Below are 25989 nucleotides of genomic sequence, written 5' to 3' on the forward strand. Positions count from 1 at the left end.
TGAAAGGACAGGCATGCTATGCATATGTCAGTGACATATTGAATAAGAACCCTAGTGCAAGAATTAGGATATCTTATATAACAGTTTGTATCAGCATGTAATATTCTTCATTGTCTTCTGAGGAGGGGAATCTTGGCAAGATGTCTATTGCTGTGATTACCATTGCATAAATTACAGATGTGCAGCTGTAGTTGCAGATTGAACATGGATAAGTGAATGGCATGACATTATTTTTTCAAGAGAATTTTGATTCTGCCGACAACAACTCAGTGATATACCAAAATCTGGGGACAGACATCATAACCCTTGTATTAAGTATCACTATACAAGTTCATCACTTGGAGTTATGTTTTGGGGTACTATAAAGTTTTATTTTCATACCCACTTAAAGCATATTGCTGGCTTGCTCAATAAACATTATTATATTAGTGAAAGTGTAGAGCCTATTGTCCTTTCCCTTGCCTTCAAAACTTATTAAAAATTAAGTTTCAATAGGACACAACTATAGTAAAAACTTCTTCATTGCCCACTAGATTGTAGTGCTACTTTGTCCTGTCCATTCTCCCATTGTGTTACCCATCGAACGCATCTGGTAAATGGGTGGCAAACAAGTGGCCTATCATTCACCATCTATTGCTATACTAAAGAAATTTTGGCAGTATATGGAAACACCATGGACTGATCTATCCCAAGCTTGCATCCAAAGCCTTTTTCTTATAAATGCAAAGCCATATCACAACAAATATTACCATAGCAGCTACCCAAAATATTGTCTTCTTTGTTTTTCTACGAGTTGATTCAGACTGTAAATTTAATCAGTTTACTCTTGCAGTCTATGTTATTGTCTAATAAATGCATGGCTTTGATATGTGTTGCTTTTCATGATGTTGCACTTTAAATATCCAACTGTGTAGATTTATACTTTTTATTTATTTATTTATTTATTTTATTTAATGTAATTTCTTTTCTTTAGTTTTACAAGTTTAGGCATACAGTGTGTGAAGAAAAGGGATATTGAAAAATCTCTTAAAGTGCGTGAAGCACATAAGTTAGATCCATTTGGAAGTAAGTGATTGGTGTATGTTCTAATTACTTTTTAAAAAAGTTTAGTTCCCTATATTTGCTTAGTTTCTTAAATCTTTTATGTTTTCCTCAGCTCTTATATCTATTAATCTTGCCAGTATTAATACAGTTTCTGTAATTTCAACTGAAATTTGATCAAGTATTTATTTGTAATTATTAATGAAATACTTAATGGGCATCTACTTCCAAATTTTGATAATAATTCTTTAAAAAATACTGCTTGTATTTTTTACAGCTTTCTTTATTAGTGATACATTAAAATTTATGTTTCTTTCCTTTCAAATAGTTATACTAAATACCCAGATATAAAAAATCTACAGGAATCTTCAAATTCGACATTTGTATAGCTTCCATTTTAATTCACTTATATCAACAAAATATGAAACACAATTTTTCTTTCTTTAAAAAGGATCATTTATCATACATATACATATTAAATTTATGTCAAGCCACGTTCTTTTTATTTACAGGTGCCAAATAACTATTAATTAAACATTTATAATTACCTTGTATATATGTTTGTTTTTTTATATCTGCTTTCTTTTGAACATGATTTAATTATTAAGAAAAGTGTACTAATTTATTATAAAATTTTTAGCTGGCTTTAATCATCCCGGAAGTATTGATCTTAATGTTTTGAGACTGTGCTTCCAAGTATTCATACGAGGTCCTGATAATTCCTACTCTTTGCCCCTACAACCTGTTGTTTCAGAGCCAATTTATGACAAAAGTGAGCATTATAAATTTGAAATGGTATTTTGATTAAGTTTTCTTAGTCTCTTAAAATTAAATAAATTTTAAAATGTTTATAAGTTTACTCTATGATCTTCCAAATTTTTATTTGCAGAGGCAATGTCTGACTTGACAATAATGAAACTGAGCCATTATTCAGCACCTGTTACAGGTGGCACTGAAGTTATCCTGCTGTGTGATCGTGTTGCAAAAGGTAATTTTAATATCTTAAAAGTATGTTTTAACATTATTTTTTGGGGGTTTGGGGACAAAGTTTATTTCATTATAGATATTATTTCTTCTGCATTTGCATTTATTGTAATGAATCATATATTATGCATTTTAATTTGTTTTGCTACTGAGTTTTACTTTTTTCAAGTATTCTTTTTTATTAATCATTGTCATCTTGATACTGTAATAATATAATTTCATTAAATTAAATATTTCTGTTAGCTTTCATAATTGTAATCAGTTTAAATTATATGCAAATCATGCTTTATTTCACAGATAGTGTTATAATTTTAATTATTATATTGCTTCAAAGAACATAAATTGTCCTCCCCCTTCCCAGTTGCTATGAACATATTTTCATTAGTTATAATCAGGTTCCATTTGGGAAGTTTAGTATAATATTTGTAAGTTTCAGTTCATAAATTCTGCATTAAAAGAAGGTTTTCTGAAATCTCTTATATTAATTTTTTTAATAACAGACTGGTGTATAACGCTTTGCAACTGCTTATGTGGAAGCAGTGAAATGAGGAGACAAAAGGGTTTGTCTTTGTTATGCATTTTTGATATTTTTCTCACTTAAAAGTAAAATTTTTTTAGGATATGGAGTGCACCAATAACCACATGGGTAAAACCACTGATCACTATTAATTACTTTCTTTTTTTCTATTACTGGAGATTAGTCACTTAAATGTTTATTTAATTTGTCTTAGTTGTGATACTTGGGATGTTTTTTCTCAAAATTATGTTGGTGTTAAAAGACATTATTTCATGTATTTTGCCTAGTTAAATATTCTAATCCAGTTGTTCTTAACCTTTTCACTAATGTGTACCATCTAAACAAAAATTGAAAACCTTTAGTGTCATCACTACAAAGTACTACTTCCACCTCCACTCTTGAACAAAGCTCAGATCGCATAAATTTATGAGTGTTAAATAAAAAAAACTAAATCAGGATGTTGGGGTTTTAATTTTTGAATTTATTAGTTAAAAGTGTCTTGCTTCTTGCATACCACCTATATTTCTCTTGTGTACCACCCAACCGGTGGTGCACAAGAGAACGCCTGGTCTAATCTAATTTAGTTACATAGTATGTATAAATGTAAGTTTGTTTCTTTAAAAAAAAAAAAAAAGTTGTACTTGAGATATGCCAAGTATTCTGTACTCTGCCATAATGTTTTACTTTACTTAACAATGTGCATATCGAAATATGGGTACCTGAATAATTTTTAAAAAAAAGTGAAAGTTTTTCTTACATCAGTACTGCATGCAACTTTTCTTCAATACTTCAATAGTTTGTGAAGATTTGGGGTAAAAGACACTTTGAAATACAGTAGAAGTCCGATAATCCGGCACGTTCGGGACCGGCTCGGTGCCGGACTACCGAAAATTCTGGTCTATCGGGTGGTAATTATAAGAACAATTAGGTTAATAATTAAACTAAAAATACAGTATGCAAATACATACAACAAAGTTTATTTTACATTTCATATAATGTATGTACACGTACTGTAAAACATATTTCACTTAGATTTAAAAAAGTCACGAATGTCTTTTTGTTTTTTTGACTTTTGGCGTTTAGTATAAAATTTATTTCTAATGATATGGAAATCTATAATTTCTGAAGCACTGTAGCTAGTACTAGCCTCGGCAAAAGAGATAAACTTATTTAGTGATTCTGCAGCTTCTGCCCAGCTAATTTTTTCCTTTTCTTCCGTTTCGGCTGCACCATGCCTTCTCTGTCTTAACATCTGAATTAACTGCAATATATTATTGTCTTTTGCACATCTCGAGGCTCTGCCACAAAAAGTTTATAGTTTATACAGACTCCTATAGTGCACTGAAATCTTTAGAAGCTTTTTCTAACACTCAAAACCCAGTCATAGTGGATGTTCTCAAGATACATATAAACCTAATGAGTCGTGGATATGAAATCCTGTACTGCTGGGTTCCCGTTCATGTGGGAATTAAAGGGAATGAGCTGGCAGATATCACAGCGAAATGTGCTGTTGAACTGTCCAGTCGCCTCATCCCTTTTGGAGACATCTGTTGTGTTGTGAAAGAGAAGATACGAAAAAAAATGGCAGCAATTTTGGGATGTTCAGCGTCAAAACAAGTTAAGACATGTAAAGCCTAAAATTGAGCATTGGGATTTTGCTGGAAATCATAAAGAAGAAGTTCTTTTGACTCGCCTCAGAACTGGTCACACAAGAGTAACACATGGCTACCTTTTAAAAGCAGAGAATGAGCCTGTTTGTTCAAATTGTAATGTTTGTCTATCTGGCCGTCATATTTTAAGTGAGCGTCCATATTTTAATTATCTTCATCAGAAGTATTTTAATAGCTGTGACTTACCTCTCGACCGTTTAATCGGAAGGGAGGTAAATTGTAATTAATTTTATTATTTAAAAGAGACTGGCTTTTATCACCTAATGTAATTTGTTTTGAAAATTGTGTCTTGAATTTTAAATGTGTGGTTTTAACTTGTTTTTATATGACTTCATCCTCTGGATTTGATACATATGTCTACTTGTTTTTATTTATTGTATTTTAATTTCATCAATTGTACTCACCCCATCTCGCGTCTGGCGCACTATAATCAACTTTGGTTTTGCGCCATAATCTCTCACTCACTCCTCCCACCATCTCGAGATCTCTGTATGTTGATGATCTGAAGATTAGCTGTCGAGGGGCAGACATTAGATATGTAGAGAGGCAAATGCAGATGGCTCTGAATAAGATCCAAGAATGGTCAGAGAAACAGGGATTTGCTTTTTCAGAACAGAAAACTGTGTGCGTGCACTTTTGTAGGAAGCGTGGTCTCCATCCTGAACCTGAGTTATATCTGAATGGTACAATTATTCCAGTTGCGCCGGAAGTAAAATTTTTAGGAGTGACGTTCGACCGAAGATTGACTTTCCTTTCTCATGTTTTAAACCTGAGAAAGAAGTGTCTAGAAACACTAAATATTCTAAAAGTGTTGGCGAACACCTCCTGGGGTGCAGAGTGTTGCTCTATGCTTCGCATTTACAGAGCGCTTATCCGCTCTAGACTGGACTATGGCTCAGTTGTTTATGGATCCGCTCGGTCATCTGTTTTGTTAAAACTGGACCCTGTTCACCATTAAGGTCTGCGGATTTGTTCAGGAGCTTTCAGGACTTCTCCTGTACAGAGCCTATATGTTGACTCTAACGAACCATCACTTTATCTGAGGCGTGAGCAATTGTCCCTTTTGCAATATTTTAATATTCTATCCCAATAAGCTGTGCTTACTTGATAATGAGTGTAACACATTATATGAAACACGTCCATCCTGTGTTCCTACTTTTCCTTTAAGAGTTCGCCCTGTCATTGAGGAACTTTGCCTCTCTGATATGTGCCCCCAAGCAGTACAGAATTTTGAAATTCCACCTTGGGAAAATGCACGGATCCAGCTTCTCGATATTTTCAAACATCACGTAAAGGCGAGCACTAATGAGATCGTTTACAGACAACTCTTCGCTGAGCACAGGCACAAATATAGCAGTTATCCGATATACACAGATGGATCAAAGTCAAATGGCTTTGATCCATCTGTGTATATCGGGATGGATCAAAGCCCTTTGACTTTGATCCATCTGTGTATGTCGGGATGGCTTTTGTATTTCAAGATTACATAGAGGGCAGATGCCTGCACCATGCTTTCTCAGTCCTAACATCTGAACTAACTGCAATATATTACGGTCTTTTGTACATCTCAAAGCTCTGCCACAAAAAGTTCATAGTTTATACAGACTCGTATAGTGCTCTTAAGTCCTTGGAAGCTTTCCCCAACACGCAGAATCCTGTGGTAGTGGATGTTCTCAAAATTCATAGAAATTTAACAATTCAAGGATATGAAGTCCTGTACTGCTGGGTCCCTGGACATGCAGGAATAAAGGGAAATGAGCTTGCAGACATCGCAGCCAAATATGCTGTTGAACCGTCCACTCGCCTTATTCCTTTTAGAGACATCTGCTGTGTAATCAAGGGGAAGATGCGGAAAAAATGGCAGCAAATTTGGGATGTTCAGCATCACAACAAGTTGAGAAACGTCAAGCCTAGAATTGAACATTGGGATTTTGCTGGAAATCGTAAGGAGGACGTTCTTTTGACTCGTCTGAGAATTGGTCACATTAGAGTCACACATAACTATCTTCTCAAAGCTGAAAATGAGCCTGTCTGTTCTAATAATAATATTTGTTTATCTGTTCTTCATATTTTAATTGAGTGTCCATGTTTTAATAGTCTTCGCCAGAAATATTTTAATAGCTGTGACTTACCTCTCGACCGTTTAATCGGAAGAGAGGTCAATTGTAATTTATTTTATTATTTAAAAGAGATTGGCTTTTATTACCTAATGTAATTTATTTTGAAGACTGTGTCTTGAATTTTAATATGTGCTTTTAACTTGTGTTTATATGACTTCATCCTCTGGATTTGGTACATTTATCTACTTGTTTTTATTTATTGAATTTTAATGACATCAATTGTAATCATCCCACCTTGTGTTTGGCGAGTCATAATCATCTCTGGTTTTTGCGCCATAATCACTCACTCACTCACTTCCGTTTCGGCATCTGAGTCATTTTCTTCAAGATTTTGAGTAGGCTGAGGGTTTACTACAATGTTGATAATGTCCTCATCGGTTAGTTCTTGTTCAACAGGCTCATTCTCGTCGATTAAAAGCCACTCCTCTACCTCATCTTCAGACAGGTTTTTCAAGGGATTGTCAGTACTTCTAACGACATCCAAAACTTTGGTCAGAGCGTCTTGATGGTTTTCTTCCTCATCAGTCTGTAGAGTTAGGTCAGATGCAGGGTTTGCAGCTGGCCAAAGTTTTCTCCAACATTTTTGGAGTGTTGTATTTTTTACCTGGTTCCAAGACTGTGCAATAGCATAGATGGCATCTTTTACTGTAAACTTTTTTTGAAAATCAGTTTTGTCACAGTCGGCATTTAACAGGCCTTGAATAAAAGACCTTCTATAAAAGCATTTAAAATTTTGAATAACCCCTTGGTCCATGGGTTGAATCAAAGATGTTACGTTAGGTGGGAGCAGAGTAGCAACAATATTTCCAGAAACTAACTCATCTACTGGCGGATGGGCTTTGCAATTGTCCAAAAGAAGGATGGCTTTAGTATCTTCTGGTAGACCAAGGCTTTTGAAGGATTCCTTGACCTCAGGCACAAAGTGGTGAAAAAACCAGTCTTTAAAGAGGGCGGCAGTTATCCACACATTTGATTGAGCATCGTATTGGACAGGCAAGTGTGTAACATTCTTGAAAGCCCTGGGTTTTGCAGATTTACCTATCACAAAAGGGGTCACTCGGTGGTTTCCAGACGCATTAGCACATAGCAAAACGGTTAATCTGTCTTTGTTTTTTTTAAAACCCTTGGCTGCTTTTTCTCCTCCCCCAGCTAGTGTAGATGTTGGTAAACATCGCCACAATAGCCCTGTTTCATCAGCATTGTAAATCTGTTCAGGTGTTAAATCATTATCAGCCACGATTTTCTCAAACTTGTCTTTGTATTTTTCTGCAGAGTTTTGGTTTGCTGAAAGGGTTTCTCCAGTTACATCAAGTCTTCGAATTCCATGCCAAAACTCAAAGTTTCTGAGCCAACCATCAGAATAATTACATTCACTTTCAGCAACTCCTAAATCTTGGCCGAATTTCTTTGCCTTTTCAACAATCATTGGCCCTGTTACCGGCTTTCCTTCAGAACGTACTGCACTAAACCATTTGAACAATACACTATCTAGCTGTTCCAGTTTTGGTTTTTTTAATGTTTGTCTAGAAGCCAATTTTTCAGTTGTTACCGATTGAGAAGCAAACTTCATTAGTTCATCTTTTTGTTTTTTAATGTCATAAATAGTTGATGAGCCAATATTAAACTCATTCATTAAAACATTTCTATTCTCGCCTCTTTCTAGCCGTTTGATGATTTATAGTTTCTGATTGAGAGTCAGTGTTACGTGCTTTTGTTTCTATCCTTTTGAACTCGAAGGCTTAGGTTTTGAAAACATGGTCACTGTACAGTTAGAACGAAAATCACTATTTTTATAAACAGTACAGTTAGAACTTTTACAGTTCTAACTGTACAGTCTTTTTACAGTTCTAACTGTACAGTTAGAACTTATTTCAAAAGTTACGTTTACTGCGATGTGAAAGGACACAAAACAACAACGCACAAAAAAAAATGGCGAAGACGCTTCGTGATTGATTAACGGAGCTGCACTGCACCTGAATTTGTTGTGACAGCTGAGACTAGCCGGCCGCTAATTGTTTCCCAACAATACCGAGCGCTTCCGGATGATCTCGAACTACCCCGAAAACTTCCGAATAGCTCTCAAGCGGTTTTATTTGCTTTAAAGACACACTTTTGGAGAAAGCCAAAATTTTTACAATTTTCCGGAGCGATGCCGGACTATCGGGCATTCCGGACTGCTGGATGCCGGACTAATGGACTTCTACTGTAGTAATGTTGCATTCCAGTAAGGATAAACAGGATTCAACATGGATGTGCAGCTGTGTGAACAGAATCTTTTCAGTTTTAAGCAAACTTTCACCAGATGAAATTCAACGGTTCTAAAATAACTTTTCTATTTCATAGAAGATATTCAAATATGGTTTTATGAAGAACAAGGGTCCAGGATTGTATGGGAAAGTCAAGCAGAATTTCAGCCAAGTGATGTACATAAACAGGTAGCAATATCATTTAGAACACCTCGTTACCATAATGAAAATGTGCAGCAACCTGTTCCTGTTTTTGTAGAACTGCGTAAGCCAAGTGAAAACAAGCGGGGTGAACCACGACCATTTCAGTATTTACCAATGGAAAGAGGTAAGTTTTATTGTATCATTTCTTTGATATTTTGATCACATGTTTCAATTTGGTAAATAAAATTGTATTTTGCATATTTAATTAATATGAAGACACTTTCTATATAATAAGTATTTTAACAAGTTATGTTCAAAATTTGCATTAATTTTCAACTGATCACTAATAAAATGCTGTTTTTATTAGAACCAATAAAATTTAGAAATATAAATTTTAATTATGCTAATTTGAACCTTTCTGATAAACTCTCCAATTGGCCAGGCCATATATATCTGTTCAAACTGTTCAGGACTATATAAGGAATAAAAAAGTCCTAGCAGGGACATTTTGGAATTATGATCAAGAAAGTATAATTTTCATGTCATTGTTTGGGTATTCTGGGCCAAACCTTTGAAGGATTAAAATAGTTTCATTGTAATAGTTAAATGACAACTCATCAGTCCAATCACCTTGTTTGTAACAGATCAGTTAAAATTTGTTATTAATAAAAAATCTTAAGAATTAAGATTCCTGGTAATTACTAAATTTTCATGTCATTACACATTTTCATGCTTCACAAAAATAAATGTTGATTAAAAGCATTTGATCAAAAGTCTCTAATGAAATCAGAAATTTGTTGTTACTATTCCATTTTGAGGACCATAAAAAATTGCAGTGAAAATATATATGCAAAAGTGCCAAATCTAGCAAACGCACCCATTTAACAGCGCACCAAATCTAGCGTACGAGCTGATTTCAAATTGCGTAAGTTTAGATAGTTCTGTATTTAAGATGCCATTGAATACTAGTTTAATTAAACTAAAAATACTAGTTTAATTTTTAAATCCTTTTTTTGATATCCTATGGATTTAACAATTTTAGAATTGCTCATGACAAAAAGACTGCAATAGAATTTTTTCAAAGAAAAGGCATCATTCATTATAGAAAATTATGTTTGAACAACCAATGAGATGAAATTATAGTGATAACTCGTTAGTGAAATAGCAATGCAGGAATCTATTCAGTTATGTTTAGCCTTTTATTATATAAATTATAATAATGCTTTGAGATAGTTATTTACTCTTATGCCTCCATTCAGTTATGTTTAACTCTTTTTATATAAATTATAATAATAAAAAAGTATTATATAAAATTAAACTTTCACATAAATTAAAACAATAATCTTTAGATAGTTATTTACTATTATACTTCTTTTCATGCATTAGAGTTGCCGCAAGTATTTTTGGCAGCACTGGCATCAACAATAGTTTGGCGATTGTTTACGGTCCTCAAAACAAAATAGTACCAATTTGTTTATCTATTTATAACTAAACACATGAAAGCTCCACTGCAGTAAATAAATATATGGAAATAAATCACTTATTGTAAAGATTAAAATTTTTAGTTTACATCTAAATTTTATTCTTCGTCATAAGTAGCTGCAAAATATATTTTTAAATCCTTAATTAAAATTTAGCATGGAATATTTGGTATTCTTCCAGTAGGTGATTTAGCTAACTTAATTGTGTATTTACTTCATGGAGCAATAGGTGGTACCACTAAAATTGTTTTAACACATTTTTTTCTTTCATCATTTTGTTCGAATTTGCATGATCAGATTTATTATTATTTAATATTAATTTTTTTATGTTTTACAAAATATTTATTTAATTTGCTGTTTTATGCTGTGTACAAGAAAATTTTTAGTTTGTGAATAAAAGGGTGAATTTTTTTAAATTAGATTAGCTGCTTTAATATTTCAATGAATTACCCGATATTAATACAACTAAAATTGAGTCCCTAAATGTTATGAATATAGATTATATCAAGAATTTCGTGTATATAGTGAATTAAATAAGAGACAAGACAAAATACACTGATTTTGTACTGCTATGTTTATTTGTTTCATACAGACAATTTGTTGTAAGCAGAGTATTAAAAAAAAGAGAGAGAAGGAATTTAAGTGAGATAAACCCTGTTTCCGCTTAAGATAACAGTTAGTTCATTTGCTTCTTATTTCAACTCTTTGTAATGTAAACATGAAAAAAAAAATTATATTTCACAGTAAATTGCTAAAGATTCGAAGGCAGCATTTTAAAAACTCTTTGCAAATTCAGTGGAAAGTTTGCATGTGAAAGAAATGATAAGCATAAACATTGTTTTTACAATTAAAATAGTGTGAAAAAGATACTGCCATATAGTATAAAACTGATTAACTAACTAAACTGGTAGTTGGAACAATATCAAATATTTGTCTAGTTGGAAAAAGTAGTTGAGCAAAATTAATTTTTATTTTGTCTATGGCCTGTAATAAATTTATTTCGTATGTCCTTTAATGGAGCAGTTATAGTAATCTTATTTTTTAATTTTAGTTGCTTTTTGATTTGACTTCTAGCATTAAGCAAATTATTCATTGTGGTTTTTTTGCCCCGGTGGGAACATGTATAATGTAAACAAAAGTATTCATATTTTTTATTGACAGGAGCCTTATGTATTATACATTTGATAATGAAAAGGCATGTGCATGTATGAAAAGAATCATTTCATATGGGGAGTTACCCATCTTCATTTAAAATGCAGCATAAAGAAATAGATGTAAATAATAGTGAAAATATATGTGGAGACTGTAGAATTATGCAGTATTGTTGATCAAAATTTTTTATATCATAGTTTATTCTTGCTGGTAGATATTTTTATTACATTTTTTCATGTTAAAAATTTCTTGCATAATAAGAATTATGCATTTGTCAAGTAAATTAACCTTTTTTTTTTTTTTTTTTTTTCTAAAATTAGATCCAGAAGGCCTTGCTCGAAAGAAGTTAAAAGTTGAAGAAAGAATTGATCTTGATAGGTACTTTCAAGGCAGTGTATTAACTAGTGGAGCAGTATCTCGAGGTATTTCATTTTTATTTATGTTAAAAAGAATTTCATATAAAGAGCTCCTATTCTTTCTTTTAATTTACTGTTGCTTACAATTTAGTAGTTTTAGTAGTTTAAAATGTCGTGTTTCTCTGTTTTGATATTTTCTTTTTTATAACATTTAACACCCAAAAAAGAAATGTGGAGCTAAACACTGAAACTTTCAGAATTAATATTCTTTTTAAGAGGAGTGGGCATTTTAATTTTATTTACTGGAAAAGCTTTCATTTTAATTATATACAAACATGAGTATTATTTTGATTTATTTAACATTAAAATCCCCTCTCAGTTATAAACAGTGAAGTTTTTAGGATGCAGAATTTATTTTAAGTCATTCCGAGATTGTACCAGAATTTATTAGGAATAAGTATTGATTATCTTCCAAGAGACATTCAAGCAGTAATGTTGCATAGCAGGATTCTGAACATTAATAAAACTAAATGCTTATGTTAATTTTTAAATATTAGTGCTCCCCAAAAAAAAAGTAGATCTTGTCATGTAAATTTAAAAGGATTTTATTTTTGAATGAAAGTTAATGCAATGCTATATAAAATTTACACTGTACTACTTACTTTTGCATTACAGTTAATTGCATAGTAGTAGACAGCTGCATTTAAATGTGTGTATATGTAATCACACGTTTATCATAAACTTTCAAATGATCTCATGAAATTTCTGTTTATTCTAGAATATGTTTATTAAAAACATAAAACTTGAAGTAAATAAACTTGCAAACAATGCAAAATTACTTTCTTTTATTTTTGTACATTTTGGTTTAAATTACATTCAGTGTGTTCATTTGAATGAAATTACAACATAAGTTTCTTGTGGGATGACAGTAACTTTTAAGTATATCCACAGGATTGAGTGAGACCCTGTTTATTAAATATTCATTTCAATCATCTGGAATCCATTTCATGGATGTTGTATTGCATTTTCCCCCTATCTGAATATGTTGAGAGACAGTTGCAGATTGCCATTAACAGAATCCAGAAATGGTCTGAAAAAGAAGGATTTGTGTTTTCAAAAGAGAAGATTGTTTGTATGCACTTTTGTAAAAAGCGATCTCTTCATCCTGAGCCTGAGTTGCATCTTTATGGATCAGAAATTCCAGTTGCATCAGAAGTAAAGTTTCTTATTCGACCGAAAGCTCACCTTCCTCCCTCATATCCAATATTTGCGGAAGAAGTGTTTCAAATCTCTAAATCTATTAAAAGTCTTGACGAATACCTCCTGGGGAGCAGAGCGTTGCTCTTTACTTCGTATTTATAGAGCACTCCTTCACTCTAGACTAGACTATGGCTCAGATGTTTATGGATCCGCACGGCCTTCAGCTCTATTAAAACTAAATCCTATTCATCATCAGGCTCTTGAGAATTTGTTCTGGAGCTTACAGGACATCTCTTATCCATAGCCTGTATGTTGATTGTTACGAACCAGCTCTTGAGTTAAGGTGTGAACAATTGTCTCTTCATCAGTATTTCATTATTAATTCACAAGCTAATCATCCTCTCCAGATCTGTAAGCTTCATGACATTTATAAATTTCTATTTTCTTCATGGCCTCATAATGTTCTCCCATTTTTCGAAAGGTGCATATCACTGTTGGAAAATTACTGCCTATCAGATGTGAATGTCCACCCAGTAAAGCATTTCGAAATCCCACCGTGGAATCACCCACAAATTGAGCTCCTGGACGTATTTGAATACCTTGAAAAGAGAGACACTAATGAGAAAATATACAGCCAACTTTTTTTGGAACACTGGGATGAATGCAGAGTTTTTGCTGCTATATATATACAGACGGATAAAAATCAGCTAATCATGTAGGAGCATCGCTCGTAGCAAAAAACCATATTGACGGCAAACAATTACATAATACCTGTTCTATATTTAGTGCTGAATTGACTGCTGTGTATTCTGCACTTATTTTTATCTCAAAGCAATCCCAAAAAGAATTCATAATTTATTCTGCCTCGTTAAGTGCTCTAAAATCTTTAGTTAGTTTTACTGACAACCAAAACCCTGTATTGGTGGACAGTTTAAGTTTACATCAAAAATTAAAAAGTTATGGATACAAGATCCGTTACTGTTGGGTTCCTGGCCATGTGGGCATAAAAGGGAACGAGCTGGCAGAATGCAGCAGCAAAGTCTGCTACTGTTTTGTCGAACCAGCTAGTTCCTTACAGTGATATCAAAACCGTCAACAAACACACAATGTTAAACAAATGGCAATTATTTTGGAATGGTCTGTTGTTCAAAAAATTGAGGAGTAAGTAAAATAGAAAACTGGGAGACGAATAGGAACCGAAAGGAGGAAGTCTTGTTAACACGCCTTAGGATTGGTCACTCTCGAGTCACACATAGTTATCTTTTAAAGGCCGAGAGTGAACCTCTTTGTCAAAATTGTAATTGTGTCCTATCCGTGCATTATTTTCTAATTGAATGTTTGCATTTTAACCAACTTCGTTTCAAGTATTTTAATAATCGTGACGGGCCTCTTGACCGTGTTATCAGGAAAGAGGTAAATAATAATTAGTTTCGGTACCTGAAAGAGACAGGTTTTTACTATTTTATTTTATTTTATTATATGTTGTTTTAATATTTTTAATACTATACATTTTATTGTGTAACATGTTTTACTTTTGATTTTTAGCCCTGTTTCTTGTCTGATACCATGTGGTTTTATATGTGCAGATGTCTCATCTGTCATTTATTGCAAATTACTGTGTTTCTCACCATATATTTCTAATTGTTTTTAGTTTGTGCTTGTGGCGTACTTGTTTTTAATCTTTTTTCTTAAAAAAAATTTTTTCGGCGCTAATAACCTTTAAGGTTTTTGTGCCATGATACCCACTATCATCATCATCCCCCTATCTGAACATCAGAATAGGAATGCTATATTTTTCAGATTGTTATCAAGCTCAAAAATTATTTGCACGAATTGATATCTGTGTTTATGGTGAAATTAAAATCTTCAGAAATGTGTTACAAGCATTCATCTCAACATAGATTTTAGTACATATAGTGTAATTCAAAATAGGCTGTGCAATTTGTGCATAGAAATGGAAAATTAGATGAAGTAAAAAAAGTGAATCAGTATGATATTATAGTCAAACGCGTGAAGTGCTAAGGAATTTTCTTATGAAATAGTGCAGAAGATCTAAAAAGCACAAAATCTACACATGCCCCCCTTTTTTAAATAGAAAATACTTTCAGAAATAAATTGGGCCATTTGCTGCCTGATATTAGCTACAGAATGCTGATAGTTTAACCTTGGGTTTTGATTGTTTTGTTCTTTATGTGTAATTAAAATATAAGCCAGTTATAATAACTTGCCATCTTTCAATAAGACACCCTAAACAGATGGTTTTGAGTGTTTTTTTATGGCTAGTTAATCAGTCAGAAGTGATGGCGATTTAATAGAATGCCATCTCTTCTTTCTTCTTAAGTGATATTATTAATACTTAATGGTAACCACTTATTATTAATACTAATAATTACCACTTATTATTAATACCTAATAATACTTGAGTGATGTTAGTAATTATAACTAATACTCTTAACAGGCTTGATGTATATTGAATTTTTAGCTGGTAGGATTCCTCTTCACCAGGGCTTCTTAAATTTTTTTCAGTCGCGACCCCTTTTTATCATTGAGATTTTTTTCGTGACCCCAGGAACCTATAATATTTATGAAAATTTTGTGGGACCCCTGTAAGCATTGCTTGCACAAATACATCACACGCATGAGTGAAACTGTCAATTTTTCACTAGTGCTGTAATATAGTATTGCAGTTTTAGGTCATTAACATTAATTTTTAATTTTAAGATGTAGAACAATGTGAAAATTTTAAAGAAGTAACAGATGGAATGACAGCATCACGTGCAAAGCAAATAAAATGAACATTTATATTATAAAAAGAATGCGTTGAAATGTTTTTCTTTGTCTGTATTGTCTTATCTTTATCTGTTTTCAGATACATTCTAAAATTATTATAATAAATTAAAGAAATATTAAAACTGCTAAAATTTTTTGCGACCCACAGTTTAAGAAACTCTGCTCTTCACTAAGTGATCTAAAAGTAAATACTGAATATTTTACTTTCAAATATGTCTAAACAATTTGCAAAGTAGTCTAAACAGATCTGATTGTGGTTTAATTGCTTATTTTATGTGTATTAAACTTGAATGTTGGAAGAATGCTCTGCATATTTTATAATATATATCCAGCTATTAATTTTTTTAAATTTCTTTTCCAGAACATCAGATGCCAATTGGTGTGCCAAGAACATCACGGCAACCAGTGCGGCAAAGGATAAAGGCTGAACCAACTGTTGGTCAGTGAATTTTTTTTTAAATAAGTTTGGCAATGATCTTTTATGTACTTAACACATTTATAGTGTTTTACAATTTGCCATATACCTCTGAAAGTACAAATTATCTATAAATAACAGCAGCAGCAAAACAAAAAGTTATGAACCCCTTTTAAAAGTCATTCAAATGAACTACAAGTTCTCCAGATGAATTAATACGATTATATTTAAAATTAATAACTATTTATTCCATTAAATGCAGCTTAAAATTAACATTACTTACAAAGAAACAGCAAGTAAATATAGCACTATATTCTATTAACATTTTGCTTCACCTACAAGTGGTTGGTAGTTTGGTCCAGGGTTTAAATTTCGGCAAATGGGCTGCCTGCATGGGCGTTTTGATGGTTTTCTCCTACAAGTCAGTTTGCCTTAACTGCTTCCCTTACAAATTTTTTTGAAAAAAATTGCAAAAAATCATCAGATTTCTTTATTTTATTATTAAATACAACAAAACGAAACAAATCAAAATATGTACGTTTTAAGTTGAATTTTTAATTTTTTGAAGGTGTAAAAGCATTTAGTTTTAATATTAGTTTACTATCCCGAGTTATCTTAGGCAAATGAAAAAAGTTAAATATTAGTCTTTGTATGATAAGTTTTTGAAACAAGGGACAACACAAAGTGATACCTGCCATTCTAAACTGGTATCTGGTCTCTTTTATTACTGGCTTACCACTGGAATCTCACGGTAGCACAAAGTACACTGTCTCGTTGGATTTGATTTTTTTTTTTTTTTTCCCACCCCTTCATAATCACTATCTGAAAAATCATCGCTTTTGCTATCTTGCATCATCACCATTATTTTATTTTTTTTTCAATGCATGTATCCTTCTTTATACATTACTAATCCACAAGCTGACGTATACTATATAACAGGGAAACACCTGACCACTCCCTCCAAAAGAACCGCGCAACCTACAAAATTTGGCAAACTGCCAATCAAAGTTGAATATTTCCTTTCATTTCCTCCAGGACGAGTAAAACCATGATAAAACAAATCGTACCAACAAATTCTGCTTCGCCCAAGTTTTCACGGGATAATAATTAACTGCAATATATATGAACCCGAGATAACTCGGGATAATCAGGCAAGTGGGTAAAAAGTCCTCCATGAAGGCATCCCTCTCCTTAGGAAGATAGCCATTGAGTGCTTTGCTATAAATGAATAAAACAAAGTAAAACACAGTTCAAAACCTAATCCAGTTGTGCACTGATAGCAACGAAAAGTGGTAGTAGTATACAGAATAAAACAAAAGAGTATCTTTAAAACTCAAGATATTCAATTCGGAATAAACTACATAGAAAAACCAAAAATCATAAGCACAGTGGCAAACTCCAGGAATTCAGGGCAAAATATTGCAAAACCAAAAATGAAATGTGAATTTTATACCTTTCGCTGTATCGTCATCATGGGGGTGGTGCAATGAAATAAATAAATAAAACAGCTTGTTTCTGAAAAGACACAAATTAAAATTTCAAATTTTAAAATAATCTTAGAAAAACAATAAGAGTAATTTTTGTCTTTATCAGTTTATTATTATCTCAATTTGTGTCTTAAAATTATAACATCAAAAACACAAAAAAATTGTGAAATAATACAAAAATTTTTTTTTTTAATATTTTGAATAGATCACGTCCAAAATTTTGAAAACATACAGGCTGGGTTAAAAAATAACAGCATAAATCATAAACCAGCAATAAGGCTTAAAAATCTAATAATGAATTATAATTTAAGTGGATCGAATCCAAAAACATGTGAAGCAGAAGTAATTAAGCAGATGAAAATCATAGTAGCAAAGCCTAAAATGTGTTAGCAATAACATAAAATATTTTATATTATATATTAATTTTTATGTAGTAACATAAAAATGAATAATTTGAAAAAGAAAAACATTAAATTATATTTGGATTAGAAATCCCAAAAACCCGCTACCATAATTTCAGGAAGAAGGTCGCATCAGTGTAAATGCCGCATTTGAGAAAAATGCAGGGGAAAAATTAAAATTGCACAGAAACGGCGCATCAGCGTAAACGCCGCAATAGATTAAAATGTGTGTGACATCATCGTGGGCCGTATAGATGCAAAATCTCAACATGTGTCCTGATATATGACATATCAGTTAAGAAAAATGCATGAAATGAAACATAACTCAAAAATAAATTAAAGGTAAGAAATGTTGAAAATATATTTATGTTCACAAATATACTTATATTTACCCACTAAAGAAGTCCATATTTGTAATACTCAGACCATATTCTAAAAAATGTTGCAACAACGAAATATTAAATTTGGATGACAAAAGGAAATTTTAAATTTTACTTACAAAAGGAATTATAGCAACCTATACATCATATGAAGCCATCAAAATCTGATTCTTCACTATCTGAATAAAAAGATTTAGTAAATCCTGATCTAAGTCCCAAGTCTTCCAGATCGGCTCACCAGCGGCCGAGCGGTAAAAGCCGAACGCTGGTAGTTCATTCCGGGGTTCGAGTCCCGGCGAACGGGCTGGCTGCATGGGCATTTTCATGGTTTTCCTCATGTGTAAACGTGGATACGAGCCAGTTTTCTTTAAAAAGACCTCCACGGGTCATCCCTCCCTTTCCGTATAGTGCCTAAGGGCGGAGCATGTAATAAATAAAAAAAGTCTTCCAGATCATCACATTCATCCTCTTGGTTTACAGTCTCTTTATCTAAGGATATAATTTCAGTTTCTTTGAACCCTGCTATTATTGACGATGTTTTTACCGATTTCCATGCACTTCCTACCCATTTTGCAACTTCTTCATAAGATGGCTCTACCCGTTTTATTGCGTTTGAAATACGTATGCAATCTTTGACTCATCCAACACTCCCACTACTTTCGGACTTCAGCTTTGAAGGATTTATTACCTGACAAATCTAATGGTTGTAAGATTTTTGTCTAACCACCAGGAATTATTGCTATGGTTATAGACAATTTTTGACATCTGGTTTTCACTGACTCAAGTAAATGAGCATGCATGGAATCCATTATCAATAATCCTTTTGGTTGGAAAAAAGATCTATTACGACACTGCCAAACTTTTTGTAGCCACTCATGCATGATTTAGATTGAACTGGATTGATGATTTAGATTGAACTCGAACAATCGAAACTGGATTGTTTCGCACATCCAGCCATTCTCGTTTGCACAAATAATTACATCATTAGGAAAATCTCTCTTCGGAATAGTTTTTTGTTTAAAAATGATCATCGGCTTTAGCTTGTCACTGTTTGCGGCACAAGCTAACACACATGTAAATCACAATCTTTCATGCCTTGTCGTAAGCACAGATACAGTTTTTGCACCAGTTTCATCAACAGTTCTGTTTGCAGGAGAGTCGAAAGCTAACGGTGTTTCATCCATATTTGTTATCTGTGACCGAAGATTTTTTTTTTTTTTTTGTCAATAATATCTGTCATATATTTTAGAAAAGATGCCTTTTTATCCTGCCAGTACGTTGGTAATTGTTGCTGACTGTTGTTCTAGTACGCACAGAAATATTTTTTTTCTTTTCATAAATCTGCTACACCAGCAAGGCCCTCCTTTGAAATCATTTATGTTCATTTGTTTTGCTATAAATTTTGCTTATAAGTGAATTTTTACAGTCGAAATTGCCATTCCCTTTCCTTGTTGCTCCTTTATCCAGTTTGCAAGGTCGTCCTCTAGATTCGGCCACCTTACAGTACCAGTTCTTTTTGCTTGTTTCTGTTGTGGCATATTTTTAAGTTCTTCTTTTTCAGTTCTCCAACGTCGAATACATCTCTCCTTCATTTCAAACTCTCGAGCTGCTGCTCTATTTCCAATTTGTTGAGCGCATGAAATTACATTAAGCTTAAAACCAGCAGTGTAGCTTCTGTGCCGTTTAGGTGCCATTTTCAAAAATTTTTCCGCTCCCTTCTTCTTACTTAAGAACTATCCAACAAGTACTTGTACCCAAACTGATGGGATCTGTATCTGGCAGAATGCCAAGCAAAATCGATTCATGCTGAAGGGAAAATATGTCAGAGTTCGTTATTGCAAGGCAGGTGGAGTCGTGTCCGCTTTTGAACAAAATTGCAGAAAAGGCAGAGGTGGGGAGATGATGGGTCCTGGAAGATTCATCGAATGGCAGAGGAGAGAGACTATTCAAACTGATGAGAATGCTGATTTAAAAGGGGGAAGAATGTTATTGTTCTGAGATCCCATTTAGGGTGAATAAGGCATGTAGGTCCGTTCAAGGGAAAGAATGTAAATAAAATAATGTTCACAAAAAGCAACCAAGCGGTCTTTCGTGTGGGAACAGCACCAGTCTATGTACAATGACAAGGCCATCTAAATTATGTATAATGATAAGGTTATTCAAACTATGTACAATGACCATCATAGGAAATATTTTATTTTTAGTGCACCTAAATGCCGCATGGGTAGAAACGCTGCACCCGCTGAAAATTATAAGTCTTAAACACGTAAACGCCGCAGCGTTTCTTCCGGAAATTACGGTAATTTAAATTCAAGTGAAGTATTAATTTGCTTCAGTTCAATGAATGATATATGTTAGTATTAAATACGAAAATAATTAAAGTATTTTTAAAGCAGAAAGATTTTTTATTTTGTGAATAAAAATAAGTAAATTAAAAAAAAAAAAAAATTGTGAGAGCTGCATCTAGTAAACTGTGAAAAACAAACTTGGAGACTGCAAAACAGGAATTTAGAAAAATTGCTATAAATTATAGGTAACCTAAAAGATAAGGCAGAAAACGAAAGAAGTTGTCAAATGTTACAGAATATAAAACTAACTCAAGTGGGCTTTTTTCAAACTTGAAAGCTGAAGTAGTCCCATTTTGTTAATAAAAGTGATAGAAAACTATTAGACAATTCAATCTAAATTAGTGGTCTTCAACCTTTCACGCCTGAGGGCCACACCAATAAATTCACAAAGATCCATGGGCTACATGTCTGTCAAAAAAGTAGTATAATCAGAAAATTTATATAAAGAATGGAAGTTTGTTTTACAAGACTACAGTTGATTCTAACCGAAGATACAGATTTGTATTCTAAGCAAAGATACAGATTTACATTCTAAGCAAAGATACAGATTTTATTTGGTTCCAAAAAGTTTTGCAACTTTTCTAACTATGAAAAATATATATATATATATATATATATATAAAGACGATTGAATAGAACATTATTACAAAATGCATTTACAATAGAAAAAGAAAGAAAAAACTTACATTACTGGTGGGTGATGGTAGTTACTCTAGTTTTAATGCGAAATTTGACATTGTTTTTGCTTGATTAAAGCTTCAATATCTGGTTAAATCCGTGTTCTTGCAATTTGCAAAGTTTTCTCCAAATGTCTGTCTGTCAGCCGTATTCTCGTCTTTGATTTTAGGATTTTTATTTTACTATTATTGTGGTTTATTGTCTGTAACATCTTTAAAATGTTTCTAAAGTGAGATATGGATGGCACAGTGAAAATGCTTATGATGTATCTGGTCGTTGCATTATCAAGGTGATATCATTATGCAAAACTTTGCACCGTTCCATATTTTTCACAAATTCTGCAGATAAAAAATAGGCTTATTTTCTTTTATTTTATCTTCTTCCAGAGGCACTTTGTTTAAAATTATTTTTTCTTGCTGCTTCTGAAGTTTTCCAATTCTTTCTTCCTGAGCTTCTTTTTATGATGTGCTTATGTTTTAAAATTTCGATGACTAATTTATGATATGCTTATCTTTTATGTTGTAAAATGATGTGCCTAGAAGTTCTTGATTGTTCTTTCTCAGAGGATACCTCAAAACAGCTTTGAAAGTTATCTGTTGTTGACTTAAGTGTTTATATCTTGAGACACTATTTGCCATCCAAAGATGCTTTTCATTCATATAATTTAATCATGGTATGTGGCATATAGTTAGCTTTTAAGATATCCAAAGTTCACAGTTAAGAAAAGTTAAGAAAAGAGACATGTTTTTTATATGTAACAAAATTGATGTATGACAAGAAAGCTTGTCTCATATAGTATAGTGCGCCATTAAAATATTGGGTCATCCAGAAAGGTCTTTCAGATTTTTTATAGTAAATGCAAATGAAGCAGTGCAATAACATAAGAACTGTTTATTGAATCACATAAGCATCACTTTTTCCCAAATGTTATTAGTTTTGTTAGTAAAGAAATTATTGACATGCTATTTGACAGTCTCCAAAGAAATAAACTCCAGGCATTCAAAGAATTTTGAAGAGATGAAAAACGAAGGAAATGAAGTCTAGCAAATATGGGAAGTGACACAAAACATTCCAGCGATGCTCAATAAGTTTTTTATTTGACATTTATCGAAATGTGGGGCCAAGCATTGTTGTGAGGAAAGACAACACCTTGACAATTAGTCAGTTCTGGGTGTTTTGCTTTTCTGATTTAAAAAACTGCCATTTGGAAACAATATTTTCCCGAATTTATTTTGATTTCATGGCAAAATTCATAACATACAATTCCTTTGTAATCCCTCTATACACAAGGCATTACTCTTTGGGGATTCTTTCGGGAGCCCCCTCTTGATGTAACATTATTGTATAGTATCCACTTCTCATCTCTAGTTAATAACCTGTACAAAAAGGAAGGGCTTTTCTGTGTGTGTTCCCCCCCCCCAAGCAAAGAATCACATGCTAAAACTCATGCAAGCATATTCTTCTCTGTTAAAGTATGGGGTTCCTGTACATCATAACAGATTACATATTCAGTCTTCTTCAAGTGATCATTTTCTGTACTTTTTTAAATATTTAGTCTCAGTTCCTGAACTGTATGACCTTGCATTTTAAATGAGAGCCTTTTTTAATAGTTCTTTGTTTACAATGGATAGCTTCCTAGAGTGGGCATTATTTTGGAGGAAAATTTCTGTCCTGAACCCTTTGAGTGGCATGGCTTTTTGGATCTGCTCTTTAAGACCTGTATTTAAATAGCATTTATTAGCTAAATTTTTATAATTACTTATTTTACTTCCTTTTTACATATAATTAAAATGACATTTACATTACTAAAGAAAGTATGTAAGGAAAACATTTTAAATTTTAAACTAATACATGCCAAATAACAAAAAATCTCATGACTCGATAAAAGGCCTTCATGCCACTCGGAGGTTAAACTTTTCAAATCACCTCTGAACTGTGTTACCAGACACAGCACTTTGTTCATATTAACACAAATTTTAAGAGTAATTTGATTCTTTTTTTTTTTTTTTTTTTTTTTTTAAATAAAAGAACATAGAATGATGAAAGTGAACTTCTGGACTTTCCATTCTTAGCACTAAACCAAATAAAAATTTATGCCACAACACATGCTAGAATTACAGAATATGAGCAGAAAAGACTAATTAAGCATCCACTTCAATCAAGGTTACCCATGTGAGCAGTCATGAAATAATGGAAGAAAATGTATTTGGATTTGAGGGGAGGGGGACTTTCCACATGACCTAATACATTGTTTATGATGGAAGTCAGTGTTACGAATAGATAATGCATAGAAATCAGAAGTTTTTTCATTGCTTAACTTATGCAATTTGCAGATGAGTAACTGGAACTTCAATTTTTATCATAAATAAAATTCTTACTAAATTATTTTTTAAAAAGGAAAAAAAATAAAAAGTAAGACACTTAAAAGTGTCGATTTGTGTCATACTGTAAAAAAAATTCTCAGTTTCTTTGGAAAGAGCAGACTAGAGGAAAAAAATATTTCAACAAATTCAGTGTCTGTAGAGGGAGGAATTGTTATGGAATTATTAAGTAGCATAACAGGCTCAATTTTAATGAATAAAATACTGTGTTTTTTCAAACTGGAAGATTTATTTGTAATATAATTAATTCATAAGTAAATGAAATTTGAAAAGTGTTAGTTATAAAATCAACATAATATCATTTAGTGCATTTTTTTTCCTTCTAAACTCATATCTGCATACAATAAGCAGTGTCTTTTTTGTACTGTTTTCATCTTTAATTTACACAAAAATTTCTTTCCAGTAATTACCATTATGCAAAATAATTTGAATTGTGTGCACCCATTTTATTCAACCATTATTTTGATTCTATGCAAATACATGCTTGTGAAATTTAATATTAATTGACCTATTATAAGGATGGTGCTCCACAGAGAAATATTTCATTCAAAACAGTATTAAGCTGGCATATTTGATCAGTAATAATTATTATATGCCGTGTGAAATTCATAGACAAGTTTGCCATGATGGATCTGCAATATGAATGAAGTTCCAGGAAATAATCTCATTGTATTAACCTTGAACTTTAGCTGCTTTGACCTTGCATTAAAAAAAAAGTTTTGAATCCAGTACCTGGGCTTATGCTGTTTTAAGCATTTGTTGGGAGCTGTGACCATAACCAACAGTTATTTAGCCATCTTATCATCATCACTGCTAAGGGTGCATCATGTGGGAGGGTAGTGATACTGTGCTTGCAAGGAAGGGAGAAGGACAACACACACATTCCTCTGGAATTCAAACCAAGACCTAGTGATGCAGCAGCCATCTCTATTAACCACCATAGAAACCAGAGTGATCATGTGAAGAATCTTAGCATCAAGTCAGCAATGTTTGATTTTATTATTCCAATTAATACCATATACGCTCATGGTAATGTCTGCACTCATGTAATGTCCGCATCCCAACTTTGCAGATAAAATAAAATTTATGTAAAACGAAGTGACCCCGCACAGTGTCCGGACCCCAAAAACTAAAGAATTTCTTATTTTAAAATATATTTTTTAACATCGCCTTTTTCCCTACAGTCAGTAACATTAGTCAATAAACATCTCTAAAGAAAGAATATGAGTTTGTTTATCTTTGGTTGGCGCCACGCTAGAAAGCAGAGACTTTTCTTGCATTCTGGTGCAGCTGTTATTCAGTGTAGTGAGTTTGTAAATTTTAGGTAACTATTAGATAACTTTAAATTTTATACTTTTATTCTTATGCCATTTTCTTCCACTTAGAACATAATTTGGCTGTTTGAAATGAAATTTACACCCAGAATTATTCACGAGAAAAAGTGCGACATTTGAACGACCCGTGTAATGTCCACACTTGCATTTTAGTGATGTAATTTTAGTATAAAAGTGTGGACAATTCATGAACGTATACATGATCAGTGCCTGTACGGTAAGTTATTATAATAAAAGCAACTTGTTTTCACCATAACCAAATGATATCTGTTACACTCCATATTGATTTTGACATGGTTGTCAGTAGTAACCGGGGGTAACCGTGCGATCAAAGGATGCCGCCATGACATAATATAACAATAGATGACGTAAGAGAACAATAGATGTCGCAATGGGGGCGTTCCTTTGATGTGCCGCCTCCGTCATCTTGGATCACATGACAACCGGAAGTGACGTCACAGAAAAGCGTGGCCTCCGACATCTTGGATTTCTCCGGAAGTGACGACACCAGCGCCATCTTGTATCACGTATTGGAATGACATCATTAAACTTTCGTTTTGATTCTGTGGCAACGATCTTTTCAAAGTTGTTTATTTTTTGTGGCAACGACACTATTTTTTATGTTTGTGGCAACGAACTCTTGAACTACGTGTTTGGAATGACATCACTTTTAATTTATTATTTTTAATTATTTGACATGTGATTAATATTATTTTGTTATTTGATTAATTTTTAATACGTCATTAATTTTAACTTTTTAATTATTAACTATTTAGTACATCATTATTTTACTTATTACCTTTAATGAATTTTTGTGGAAATTAATATTATTTTCCCTGAATTTTAAAAGTAACTCCACCGCTG

The 25989-nt window shown here is 32.7% G+C and overlaps 1 protein-coding gene across 3 annotated transcripts in view; it reads left to right on the plus strand.

Annotated features, from left to right (window-relative positions):
* Positions 1 to 25989, plus strand: part of LOC118189040 (embryonic polarity protein dorsal-like) — an 85244-nt gene that overhangs the window by 35940 nt on the left and 23315 nt on the right. For all 3 annotated transcript variants that reach the window (XM_085806756.1, XM_085806757.1, XM_085806758.1), the window contains 6 exons: positions 974 to 1065; positions 1682 to 1813; positions 1931 to 2029; positions 8676 to 8906; positions 11676 to 11777; positions 16063 to 16140. In XM_085806756.1, the coding sequence (XP_085662882.1) occupies positions 974 to 1065; positions 1682 to 1813; positions 1931 to 2029; positions 8676 to 8906; positions 11676 to 11777; positions 16063 to 16140 (734 nt within the window). The remainder of the gene's footprint in view (positions 1 to 973; positions 1066 to 1681; positions 1814 to 1930; positions 2030 to 8675; positions 8907 to 11675; positions 11778 to 16062; positions 16141 to 25989) is intronic.

This window comes from Stegodyphus dumicola, chromosome 12 (genome assembly GCF_044657685.1).
Source record: "Stegodyphus dumicola isolate Sdum_Otavi_A_Nest chromosome 12, ASM4465768v1".
Lineage (NCBI taxonomy): Eukaryota > Metazoa > Arthropoda > Arachnida > Araneae > Eresidae > Stegodyphus > Stegodyphus dumicola.